Here is a 13,991-nt window from a genome sequence, read left to right as displayed (position 1 = left end):
TGTGTAGGCCTTTGTGCAACAGGGAGTTTAGTATTGTGCTGTGTGCTTTTAGTTTCTAAATATGGTTTTAATTCGGAAAAACGTTGAATACTTTGTCAGACCCCCAACCAGAGAGACTTTACCAGAGGGCTCTCACCCCTCTTGCAGCAGCGCCAAAGCCAGGAGTGCTCAGTGCATTCCCACCGAGCTGGTTTCCTTCTTTTTCACCCTAAAAGCAACGCTGCATTTTCCTAAAGGAGGGGCTGGTTTTGCCTCCCCTCATCTGTCAGCAGACCCCCTGTGGGAGCCGCTGTGCCTGTGCCAGGCAGAGCTGGCAGGGACCTGCCCTGCTCTGCCAGTGACCCCTCCTTCTCACAGCCAGGGTTTGCAGCTCCGGCCAGCTGCCATGGATTCTCCCCTGGCAATTATCGTGGATCACCAACAAGCCCATCATTTGGGCAGGAATTTTTTAGGAGAGGTTACAAAACCAGTGTCGTTTTCAATAAGTAGCAAAAATCCTTTAAAATATGTGAAAAAGGAGAAGTTAATAAGTACACGTGAGTTATGGAGAGATTTGTGAAAAATTGGAAATTACAGACTTTTAAATTTAGGAATTCCTTCTGGGGTGGATCCTACTTAACAGAGTTATTGCCCCTGCAGCCCTCCTGTGAGGGCTGCCCTGTCTGCATCATTCCTGCATAAAGGGCAACAGCTTGGGCTGTCCATTTATTTGACAGTTATTTTCGCAATAATGGTAATATTTTCAATATCTCTGTCTAATGGCAGAGAGGAAGGGACAGATGTTTGCATAACATGGCAACAATGTCTGTTCTTTTTAATGGAATCCAAACCTGCCATTTGTTGACACTGATGGGAAGATTCATTTTATTCTCAGTGAACCTTATTGCCCACAATATTTGGCATCTCCTTTGTAATGTTTGCTCTGAGTTAAAACCTAAATCTGATTTAGACATATTGTTCAGATTTTTGCTTTGTCTTTCTGTATCAATTACTCTTATTTTCTTAATTATATGTTTCTAAAAATAAACATTTTCAAGCTGACTGGCTCTTCTTTTCCTGCCCTCTCTCCCTAACAATTTTTCTATTTTCTACCTCCTTTTTTTCACGTTTCCTTGACTTTGACTTCAGATGTTCTATTTGCAAAATCACAGTTTGCAGTCAACATATCAGAACTGCCTCCTTTCCCTCTTCTCTTTGAATATGGAGATAAAGCTTTCCTAGTTCATGTGGATTCAATATGATTTTTTTTTTTAACTTAAAAATGGAAAGAGATAATATGGAACCAAAGAATATTTAAGTTGGAAAAGACCTCTGAGACCATGGAGTCCAACCATACACCAGGAAAATGTCAGAGTTTTCAGGTGGATGTGGTTTATGGGATGTTTCCCCTGATTTCCCTCTGCACAAGGGTTTATACGGCTCCTAATGCAATGTTCAGCCAGAGCTGCTTCCCAGCTGACTCAGTCAGCACTTGGGCTGATGGATAACTCCTTTTTTCTTCGATTGTCCTCTCAAATAACACTGAAAGATTAGTAAATGTCTTCAACCTTCATTGATTTTTTGTTAAAGTGAGTTAACTCCTTGAGCCCAGCTGGGTTGGAGAAATAAAAATTCTTCAACTCCCAGCCATAATTTTCTCATCATGGGTGTTAAGCCTTGGCTTTAAAGTAAAGCATAGATGTTTGAACACTTTCTCCTGAATCATTTTATTTCGCTCTGAAGGAGGTGTTGGTTAGTTACAAAATGTGCACAAATAAAGTAAGAATGTGCAGCAAGAGATCTGCAAATTTCTGTGTTTCTTGCCTGACACTGATACTGCGTATCTTGGGAATAGTGGGTTAATTTTATTTACCTATGTCTAAGCAGAGCTAAGGGCCCTTCCTTCTTTGTGGTTATAAATCTGAAGTACTTTAACACTTACCTGTAAACAGAAATGATACTGGGGGAAAATGCATCAAGAGCACTAATGAGGCCTGAGTGGCTTGAGGAAATAAATATTTCATTTGGTTTGGGTGAGCCAACGTGAGCTCGTTCTGCACCCTTTCTAATTTCATCTTGGATGTTCTCGTGCTGAAAGCAATTGGAGCCCTTACAAAAAAGAAGAGGCTCCTGATGCTGAGTTCCTGCTTTGGAAGGTCTCACATTTGAGTACCTGGCCCCCGGAGAGACAGAAAAGCAGAGAGCAATGGGCCAATCTCTCTTTTTTTGGTGTGTATTTATTAAGTGCTGTCATTCTGTGAGACAGCCTGGCCCTTTAATGATATATTTCTATATTCTCTTGTCAACTGCCACACTGCTTGCACCAGTAAGTAAACGCCTTCTAAAGGTGCCCTGGGGAGCTATTACAGAGCAGCACAAATAATAGAAATTTGATATTTTGCTCTGCTGTCATACATTCTCCCTGGCACAAAAGCAGGTTTAATACATCTGACTGCACACTTCTCACAGTGTGGCAGGTTCAGTTGGGTTTTCCTAAATCTCTCTTAATACTATAAATGCTTGTTGCGGCCACTGATTCTGAATTTTTAAATTAATTTTCTTGAAAATGATTTAATATCTAGTGGCAGTTTTTGGGACTTTTTTCTGAGTTTTGGGGCAATGTCCACTAAAAGCAAATCTGGGATGTGTGGGGTTTGCAATTTTTGCTCTAAAATAGTTTTAAGAATTGTTCTTGAGCAAGCAGGAACAGAAATGTGCAACAGCTCAGGGTTAAAACTGTTAACTAATAAATAGAGAATTTGCAGTGACCAGTTCTCAGCCAATTGAACTGAACTATACTTATGTAAAATCATTCACAGGATCATTAAAAATAATGAACAGATGCAGAGAGATAGTTTCCTATTTGCAGACCACTCTAGAATAGAGAAAAGCTTTAAGTATTAGTTATAGACTGCTGATTTGAGCTTTAAAAATCCCCCAAACTACCTCATACTTTTGAATTACATCATAAAACATGACATTTTTATCACTATACTAGCTTTGTATGGGCCATAGGTATAAGTGAATATAAAGCTGGGCACTTGGTAAATGAGCTTTATCTGTAGCATAACTTAGGACTATCAGTTTACAGAGTAAATAATTGGATTGTGTTGAAAGAGGAGTTAATTAAATGAAACAGCAACCTGTCCCCTTGTATTTACACACTGAGGGCAAATGTTGATTTATTTCATTCCATTCTTGTGTCATCCCAGTCCTTTTGTCCTAGCTGAACTCTGTTAATTGGGATGTAAAGTGGTGACACCCAGCACACCCAATACAAGGTGTCAGAACTCTTTTTCTCAGAGGCTCTGGAAACTTGATGTGTATTTGATAAGAGCTGTGTACAGAAATTATATTTCAAAGTTCTTAAATGCCCAAATTCATTATTTCTGTGGCTTCTGGATCTCTGTAGTTTTATGAATCTTGGATTTACTTGCATCACTGCAGGACAAAAAGCTGAGAATCAGTGTTTTACTTTACTTGGTAGATGAAGTTACTGAAGGTGAATTTTGTAGATCTCTAGAAAATCATGTGCATGTCAGGTTTCTGTTGAATCTGGCAGGCTTTGAGGGAACTCTGAGGGACCTCATGTAGCTTTCAGTAGTAGATTCTTGTGTTCAACTCATTGTTCTGGCTGGAAATTCAAGGCATGTGTGGTTCAGAAACAGATTTGGAGGAAGGAAAAGTCTTTCAATATCATTAATCAGTTTCTTCTCTGGTCTGAGAAACAAAGTAATCTGTTATTCTCACCCTATCAAGTTTCAGGGTAACATGGAACAATTCTTTGTGCGTGGGTAAAATTGTATTCTTAGTTGGAGGTGTTATAACAAAAGCATTTTTGTGTTGTATGGATTCAGAAAACTGGGTAATCTGGGGTGAGAATTGGCCGTGGGTGTTGCAGAGTGAATGTGGGTGGTTACTGAGCCTGAAAACTCTTCCTGATCAGGGACAGCCAAACTCTATGACCTTGAAGAGTCCTGGAAGAGTTACAGGAAGAATTTGTTCCTAATCATAAGATAAACTTATATTTAGGTCTTTGTGACATCACGAGAAAAAGGTTTTCTATAATGTCACTCTCTGTGCTGCTTTGTCCTTCCCTCGTCTCCATGAAGGTTTAGAATTACGACTGAAACATTTAAGAACGTTGAAAATAACATCAGTAATATCAACTTTTCTCTTCAGCAGCATGTGCTGTATTATGTAAATTAAATTATAATTTTCACTGCACGTTTTCCATAATAGCTCCAAGCAAGGAAGTACACTTGCATTTCCAAGAAATTTCTGTATTTGTGAACTACACAAGTGTTTGATTGGTTTTCTCTCCGCTCTCTGAATCTGTGTTGTTGGCTTTTCTAACCAGGCCTTGATGATTGCCTTCAACAATACATCAAAAACTTTGAGAGAGAGAAGATCAATGGGGAGCAGCTGCTGCACATCACTCACCAGGAGCTGGAGGAGCTGGGAGTGACTCGCATCGGCCACCAGGAGCTGATCCTGGAAGCAGTTGATCTGCTCTGTGCATTGGTAAGTGATTCCTTGCATCACTCATCTTGATCAGCTGCATTTATAAATTTACAAACCAACCTAAAAATAATGTAGAGTTTCCTCTGCAGCCACACACTCAAACAGCCACTGTGGCTTTGCTTCAATAAAGGCCAGACATGTCCTGGCTTCTCTCAGCTGCACAGAAACTATATTTATCCATTTAATGATTATGTATGATGGTCTTTGATTGCTTTTCCTCTGACTTTCTTGGTCCTGCATTCAAATGCTGTTGACTATCATTCCTGGCATCCATATGGTTCTGTAATTATGTGCCATATGCCCTCGTATTTCACTGACATTTGCCACACTGCACTGAACCAAGTAGACCTGAGCGGTTTAACCATGCCAGCATTCAAAAGGATGGTACTACACAGCCAGAAGGTAAAGCTAATTAGACTGGAAGATTGTTTAAAATGAGCTTTGAGATGAGACTGGAGTGGTAAAATTGACTTTATCTAAACTGCAGACACGTGTGTCGACTAAAAGTAGGGTTTGGGGTTTTTTAGCAACCATTTGGAAGAACAGTTTTTTCCTATTATTAATTATTAGGTTATTAATTAAGTTAACCTATTAACAACATATTTGATATCAAAAAGTTCTTTTTTCCTCTGCTATTTTATTCCTACCAGCTAATAAAATGAGATGTATTAAGTTAATGCTAAAGAAAAATTAACTTACTTTTGGTTGTGTAGGTGAACAGGTGAAAGAATATTGAAAATAGTAAAAAGTGAAGTAGTAAAATTACGCATGACAGTCACAGTATTTTACTCCTTGATCAGGAGTTCTGCTTTTGCATAACTGGGTTATCCTGTGGGATTTTGATGAAGATAAATTGTTTCCGAGAGGGAAACTGGCGCTCAGAAGTAAGATAGAAAACAAGTGAGGTATAATGCACTTGATCTTTCATCTTCTTGATTATTCGTCTTCTTCTTGCCTCTACCTCGAATGTCAAAACGCACTCAGTGTGGCTTTCATTTGGAGGGGCTTGAGATCTGCCAGGAGGGGCAGATCTCAAGCCTCTCCAAATGAAATAACTTCTTTGTCAGAGCAGGGAAATGCTCTAGGGACAGGTGTGTGCTGCAGAACCCAACAACCAGTGCCTTTTGGAAACCTCTGAACCCAAACTCCAGAGTTTTTCCTTGCAAACTTCGTGTTCCACACAAAAGGAGCCCGCAGAGCCTCCAGTGTCACGTTGTGTCACCCAGCGAGCAGAGCACGCCGTGCCCAGACACTCCTCGGGGACAGCAGCCCCGAGAAGCTTCCTCTGGAAAAACATCTCCCTTTAATGAAGTGTGTCCCTGAGGAGGACCCTGCTGACTCCTTTATTGTGATTTTTTTCTTTTCTAAGCACAGAAAATGTACCTCTTGCTGCTGGTCAATAGTGCAGCTCTCGCTGTGCTGTCTCACGACCTTACTTTGTCTTTTGAAGCAGGATGGGGATTTTCCAGCTCCTGGTATCATTTATTTTGCCTCCTGCCTTTCAGCCCTTACCCTTCCTTTCTCACTCTGGCTCTAAAAGGCCTTTTTCTTTTTTTTTTCTGCTTCTAAATGTTTCTCTCCCTGCCTATTCCATGTGCTTTCTGCTGGGCGAGTCTGCTGCCTGCAGCTCTGTTCTTGGGGGTGTTCTCCTGCTTCTGACATTTCTCCTTGGCTCTGTGTACATCATCTTCTTCAATTCTTTCAGGACCACATAAAAGTTTTACCAGATTGAGTATAATATCTATTTTAAATCTCTACTAATTTATTAGGATTTGGATCCATGTAATCAAAAAGTTTTATTAAGAACCTCACTTTAATTATTTTAAATAATGGCAATAATTGAATGAGGGGAGATCTGATGCTGCCTTTATTAGCTGAAATACATTTCTAAAATATCACAATTGTATTCTTGTTCCGTGCTAACTCTTGAAAATTTAATAGATTATTGCACTGACATCTGACTGCTGGCCAAGTGACCAGCAAAAATTGTGACTGGGAATTGCTCACTGATATGGATGTTTAGACCAGCTAGTCTAAAAAAAACTGAGGAAGCATCTTGTTTTAAATGTAATTTTTGAAGGGGCTACAGAGTATCTGTATTTTTTTTAACGCCACCAACTAGGAGTTAACATATAGGGAATTGTTGAAATTAGAATGTCTTAAGGAACACATAATTTTGTCCCTGATTCCCTGAATTGCATTGTAAGCAAATATAATACAGTTTATAGGCAGGTAAAATATTTGAATGGACTCTGTGTGTGCTGGGAACTGTGGACAGGGTGCAGAGCACAAGCTATGTTTGTAGATTCATAAATATAAATATTTTCAACTTTTTTTATGGAAAAAGGAGACCGGAAGAACCAATTCCAACAGTCTGGTCTTAAAATCCCACCCGTGGAGGGGAGGTACCAGCAGCAGTTTGCTCTCCCCCTCTGTCCCTCCCTCTGTTCATCCTGGTGTGTGTTCCCAGGCCCGAGCACCCAGGATGGATCTGGATCTGGGATATCTCTGCTCCTGTCCATATCCACATCCACAGCCCTGCTTTTGCTCTGCCTGTCAGCCCTCCCTGGCCATGTCAATGAGCATTGATTTTTTTCCATGCATGGATTTCTGGATTGATTTCTGGTTGGCAATTGGCAGTGCCCAAGTTCCATGACCTATTTCTCCCAGGCAGCATTAGCAGGCTCTGCACTCCATCCCAGAGGGGTGGGTTGTGTAACGCTGAGAGCAGGAGCAGCTCCAGTGCCTGTAGAAATCCCCCAGGAAACTCAGGCTCAGAGGTGATCAGGAAGTCACCTTGGGCAGGGGTTTACCTGCAGAACAGCTCTGCTGCTCCAGGAAACCCGGGGAAATTTGACTGCCTGAGCTCCAGCCCTTGGGACACGCTGGAATATGCCTTTCCCAAGGATCTGGCTTTTGTGGGATGGTGAGTGGGGTTCTGGTGGGGTAACACCAAGAGTGGTGCCTTGGCTGCTGTTCCAGGGGTGCCAACACTGGACAGCCCCCCCAGAACCAAATGCTGACCTATAAAGAAGGTTCTAAGGGCAAGAAGAAACTGAAAACAAAGGAGGAAACTCCTGAGTTTTTTATTCCCATTCCCAAACCACCTATTAGCCAGATTCCAAATGCAAGTTATTAAAGGCAGGGACAGTTTGCTATCAAGCATCAGCCCTTGACAAGGTTTTTATATCCCCTTTTCTTCTGAAAGCAAGCTGAATTCAGAGCTCTCTTCAGCTAGGCAATGCAAATGAGAATCCTGGCTAGGAAAGATTGCACGCTGGAAGAAGATGACTTGCAGTAGGAAAGAAAGAAATATAAAAAATATGAATAGGGAATAATAAGAGGATTCAATACACCCATGCAATGTGGTGATACAGAAGTGGATGTATTTTACCTGTAAGTTAAATAATTTCAAATGCTAAAATAACCTCATTTATGAAAGGGTAAATTCAGAGTGCAAAAGGTGAGAGGAACTTTCTGTGCAGGAAGGAAAGTACAAGCAGTGTCTTGGGGTTGCTGAGGGATGAATTCATGTGCTGTGAAATGCAAAGTCACAGGTGAGCTTTACTTTCAGCTTCAGTTCTTTGACCATTCTGGAAAGACATTTTTGAGTTGTGCTTTAATTATGAAGAAAATTGGGAATGATGGCTGTGGGGAAAAAACCCAACCTGGAACATCAAAGTCCTTTCTTGCTAGGTTGGTCAGAAACTGCGCTGCAATTATTTATTTGAAGTGACCTAAATAACATTTAGGGACTAAAAATCATGGGACACTTGGATTTGGACTGTAACTTTATTAAAGTTGAAATATTAATTTTGATATCTATTGGAGGACTTGTTGCACAGAGGCTGAATCTGATGCAGTAGCAAGGTCTGGGAAAAATAACTTTTTGATAGAGGGTAAAATATACTGGAAACAAGAAAAAGGAAAATTTTTGAGGTCAACGTGGGTCACTGTTCAAATCTGCAAGTAAATTTAATTTAATTAGGCCAGTATTGGAGTCAGTATATTGTTAAAGTCTGCATGAATTAAAATATAAACAATCTTGTGGGAAGAAAGACTGATAATGAAAGGAAGAAAAATGAATGGGAAATGAAAAGAATGCTCCAATAGAGATTGTATCTCAAGTAATTAAAAGTACTGTTAATTCACAGGCATTCAACTTGTGAAATAAAGCCTTGTGCTGTGGAAAAATTTCAAGGAGAAATAAAGATTAGAAACTTTGTCTGCAGTTTCTACAAAGCTACAATCCAGGCAGGGTGGGTTTTCCACCAGAAGGCACAATAAAGTCACCCGTGGTCAACATGTTTGTAACAACTGCAGGAATTTAATTTGGTTTTATATTTACCCTTTTTTTTTTTTTTTTTAAATAATGTATGGGACACAGCTACCAAACAAATTAGGTTTTTTTCCCTATAATTTTTCTAACATATTTCTTTATTAGGCACCTCCCTAACAAAATTACAACAGCAATAGGAATTTGTTGGTCAGGTGGAAAGCAGTTTGCAGTGATTTATTTTGATAAAATGGTGAAGGTGAAGGTGATTTTGATACCATGGTGAAGGTGAAGTCTTTCATAGCTCCCTCTGTATGATTGATAATGTTGTTTCTTCTAAATTAAAATTAGTCAAGTTTTTCCTAAATTAATACTATTTAATGGCCACACCTATAATGATCTCTCTCGAGATCCTTTCCATTCTTCAGTTTGCTAATGCACTTTTTGATTTGTCAATTCTGTGAGTATAGTAGGAAGTATTTTTTCCTACTTTACCTGATTTGTAATCGAGTTTCATTTTTAGCAAGTCATTCAATGTGTCAAATACTTATTTTCCACCCATAGTTCAGGGGTTATTCAAAGGTAATTATTCTAGACTAAAATCTTCATTTTATATATATCTATTGATGCTTGAGTAGATGGAAAAAAATCCTATTTCTTTGGAATGGAATGCCATCCCTATTGGTGAGAGATGCAGAGATATTCCATCTCCTCAGTGTAATGAGGAACCTGGCACATACGTTATTTTTGTCTCCACAAACATGTATGCATCCAGAGAGCTTTATTAATTTCAATTGGAAAAGAAGTTCAGCTTTTGGCAGTCCAGTGCTATTTATTATGCTGTGCCCAAACATTGAATTAATACTATTGAATTGAGCTGGTTAATTATTGCACATATTAGAACATGTGTATCATCTTCTGCTTAGTCTAATTAGCAGCTTCATTCTTTCTTAGCCTTTCAAATCATGCAATTTGGAAAAAGAATTGATTTTAAGGATTGTCTGGTTTTTTTTTTTTTTTTCTTTTAAAAGTCTGTTGGCAATTTTGGCATTTTCAGATTTCTCTTAGGATGAGGACACTGAAGGAAGATAATTAAGTTTGTACGAACAGATCAGAGTAGCCTAAAGTCCTTCTGTTCACAGGGGTTTTACAGCTGTGTGCACAACTTTTGTCTTACTGGGGAGAGGTAAGAATTTCATGGTCTTCCTAAGCTGGTGTGCTGGAAAAGTTTGGATGTAATTACACATTATTTGTGTCGAGTCGCCACCAAAATGAAATCCTTCCTTCCTGAAATCACCACACTAAAGGCAGCTCTGGGGGTCGATCTAAGCAAAGAACAAAGTAAAGGGGAATTTTTCTTGATGTCTTCTCAGTGTTCTCATCAAGGACCACTGATTCCACACCAGTTGTTCCATGGCTTCCTTAGCACAGCAGGAATATTTTGGGATACTGCAGCAGCACCAGCAGTGGTGGTATTTAAGTTTAGGAAGCAAAATATTCAGAGCTACCCAAGCACAGAGCTGTTTCAAAGGGAATTTAGAACAAAAGTGATTTTTGGATTTGTGTTTGTGTGCTAAATTCATTAGAAACTTAGGCTTGGCCTCTTTAGAGAACTTTATCCTCTCTGAATTTGTCACTCTTGTGGAGCAGCCATGGCCACACAACCTCTGATGAAGGCACAGAACCCTCTGGTTATGGGATGTGTGTATATCCTGTAGCCAGACACAGATTGGAAATGGTCCTATTCAGGTATTCCAGTGAGAATTTCATCCCTTGCCATAATAAGAGGTGCATGAAGTAGAAATATGAGAGAATAAGTTGGCTGCATTTTACTCAAATTTCAGCTTCCTGCACGCAGTCTGAAGGGGAATGCAGGGCAGCTGAAATCCAGGAGACCACATCTAATTCTTGCCCACAAACAACGATCCTGGGTTATCAAGCTTCAGATAAATTACTTCAGACTATATCTGTATTCTTTCTACTTATAGTTTTGTTTATGTTAAAAAAAAAAATCAGGAAAAATACAAATTTGCTGTGCCGACTCCTGTTAACTCCTTGAATTTATGCACATCATTTCCCTCTGGAGCAAGTCAGTGTTAACAGGCAAATGAGAGGAAACAGACTTCTGTTTTTCCTGTCTTTGGACATAGCTGAGAGATTTCTTCTTGTCACACAGTAATTCTCTTTCACAAAATGGGGACAAACATGTTCTATTCGAAGTGTTAAACCTGTTCCAAATCTTGTAATTTTCTTCTGAAAAAGCATCTGTTTAAGTACCAGTGAGAACGAGCATCCTAATCCATTGCAGGCTTGGCTGGTGAATAGGCTCCTACAGGAGCTCCAGCATGCTTCTGAGAAATAAATGTACTTATTTCCATTTAGAAATTTATAAAAGAATCCATTCATAATAATCCATTACTGTATTTCACGTTGGTTCTGTCTGTGGGTAAACCCGGTGGTATTCTGATACTGAACATTTCATTCCTTTTCATACCCTAAGTTCCTGTCACTCACTGGTAGAGAACAGCACCCCATAATAAGTACAATTAAATTGCATTGCTACTTATTGTGCCAACGCAGTAGCAGAAATTTATGCAAATGAATAGGTAGGTAATGACCTGGGGTTAAAAACCACATGTATATAACACCTTAGGGCAGGGCGGGAGGGCTGAAATTCACTTCAGATAGTGCTGGGATAGTATAAAGGTATTATATTATAATTTCTGTATATTCTTCTACCCCTGGTTTAGGGGACATTAATGGAGCACTCATTTCTGACATCATTTTGGCTTCTCTTGAGGTTTGGAGCTGGAAGTCAGGGATTGTGTTTTTAATTTGTGTGCTTCTGGGTGTCTGGTTTCTCCAAGGCTGATGGTGGGATCCCAGTCACTGCTGGGGATAAAGGAATGGAAATTTTCCCTGCACGAGGATTAAAGCCAAACCTTTATAGCAACACCCTGTTCCGTTTCGTGGTGTTTCTGTTGACACCAGCTGCCCCAGCATGGCATGGTGTGGTGTTAAGGGACTGTTGATCGCTTCTTTTGCTTTGGTTTCTCTGGGTTTCACAGGCATCCTTTCCTGCACAGTAATCCAGTCTGCCAATACCTGTGGTGAGCAGAAAGCTGGAATATCAACTTTAATGTTTTAACCTTAATTTTAACCCAAATTGCTCTGTGTAAGCTCTCCTGTGCCCCCCAACCTCAGACTGGCCAAGATTTGGATACTTGATTCATCTGCAGCAACGTGGAGATCCCCTGTGGTCTCCAAAGGATGCTCACCCAGCCTTTGTGGAACAATTAGCATTGACATATCCAATTAATTTTTATGAATTACTGCTTTTCTAGAATCTCAGTGTGAAGTGTATGGAACAGCCTTGCAGTGACACGTGAACAAATTGTGCAGCAGAGCATTCACATTTTCTTTTCCATCATTTTCTTTGTACACTAAAGGAATTAGAAAGAAGGATGGTTGTTACATTTGCATCCTGTGTCATCTCTTACTTGTGATAAAATGTGTTGCTGGATTTCTACATTTCTTTTAATCAAATACATGCAAATCCTACCAAAAATTTTCCAAGTAAAGCATAAAAATCCAGATGTTGCAAAGTTTGCTGTGGTTTCATAAAAATGCCTCTAAAACACCAATCTTTTGTGCAAGAGTTAAGCTGAGTAATTTTAAATTTTAAATTCTGGAGTGCCCAGTGGTAACTCTTTCACCCTGATCTTTTATTGCAAACACAGAAATAAGACTTCAAGCAGGGCACATGAAAGGAAAATATTGGTTTTCTAAAATCATGGCTTGGAGCACCGAGGGCTTCGTGCTTTCTGTCAGAAACTAGCAGAGGTTTGGGTCTATTGCATCCTAACAACCCTTAATTGTACACTACTGCATTAAACATCTGAATATATAATTTAAATCCATTAGCTAGCTGAGGTTGATAATCCTGCCTTGGCAGCTTTATTAAAGGTCTCTACCAAAGCTGTGTGAATTCCCACACTCATCCGGGTGGGAGAACCACCCAAATGGGAGCAATTCTCAAGGTAGGTGAGGTTTTCTGTGGTTGTGCTGCCCAGTTTATCCCCACAGCACCTCTAAGTTTTGAGAGTTTTGTCTAATCCCAGCCAAACTCCGTGGAGCTGTGAGTCCACGAGGATTCCTGCCAGTGCTGAGGTCCCAGAGTGACATTCTGGGAGGAAATTCTCCTCATCCTGGAGGAGAGGCATCAGCCCTTGGCCAGTGACAGTCAGAGGGGGCTCTCCCTGGCCCCAGGGCCTGTGCAGGTGTCCTGGGAGCCACGTGGAGAAAGGGGTGTGGGAATGAAGAGGATGCAGACCGTGGGAAATCCGTCCTTTTTAGCGCCACTGCTGCCTGAAGAGTTTGTTACCCCTTCCAGAGGGATGCTAAAGCAGCGTGGATGAAGATCTGTGCCTGAATCCTTGGAGCTGGAATGCTACAGGCACTGAGGGGCAGTCCATTGACTGCAGCTAGCTAATGGAATATTGATCCAGTCCTAGGTAATTATGTTAAATAGGAGGGCGAATATTAGATCATAGAGGATAGAGGATTCTATTTTTAGAACAAAAAGGAAGAATAATACACACCAGAGCAGGAAGAGATAAACTTCTCCCCTTTAAATGGAAAAAGTATTGTTACACTAACAGAAAATTTAAAGTTCTTTAAGATAACCTGAGAACTTGGTGATATACAGATATTTTCTTGGTTTATTGAGGTGTTCAAAGTCTTAACCATCAAAGAAATTGTTGTGTCTAACAATCCACATGAAACACACTGGTAATTCTTGGTCTTTAAATGAAAAATAATTGCACAATTACTTAAATGGTATTTCAAATATTTAGGTATAAACAATATTACGAACATTTAAAATTAGCTTTTAATATTTTTCTATGACTTTATCTTTTTTTTCCACTGGAAAGGACTATGTTACCTTTATTCTTTGTGTGTTTCATTTGCAAAATCTTCTTTCCTATGCAGAAAGAAATAATTCCCTTTTTTTTAGGATCCTGATTTGAGGTCTGTCCCATGCAATGCATGGTAGCAAGCACTATTCCATGGAGAATCTCTGTGCCAAGGAAATACAAGGAGTAGCTCAGTGAAAGTTCAACAAAAGGACATTTTCCCTACCAAAAAATCCCTTTTCTAATTTGCCAGGAGGGATTTCTTTAATAAATTCCTAGTAAGATATTTTTCATAC

General features: G+C 39.8%; 1 protein-coding gene across 2 annotated transcripts in view; it reads left to right on the top strand.

The window, feature by feature from the left end:
* Positions 1 to 13,991, top strand: part of LOC125333140 (connector enhancer of kinase suppressor of ras 2-like) — a 174,623-nt gene that overhangs the window by 58,664 nt on the left and 101,968 nt on the right. For both annotated transcript variants that reach the window (XM_048318821.1, XM_048318820.1), the window contains exon 3: positions 4,340 to 4,503. In XM_048318821.1, coding sequence (XP_048174778.1) covers positions 4,340 to 4,503 — 164 coding nt within the window. The remainder of the gene's footprint in view (positions 1 to 4,339; positions 4,504 to 13,991) is intronic.

The sequence above is a fragment of the Corvus hawaiiensis genome, chromosome 14 (assembly GCF_020740725.1).
Source record: "Corvus hawaiiensis isolate bCorHaw1 chromosome 14, bCorHaw1.pri.cur, whole genome shotgun sequence".
NCBI lineage: Eukaryota > Metazoa > Chordata > Aves > Passeriformes > Corvidae > Corvus > Corvus hawaiiensis.
Note: the sequence above shows the minus strand (reverse complement) of the source record. Positions and strands in the feature narration are given on the sequence as shown.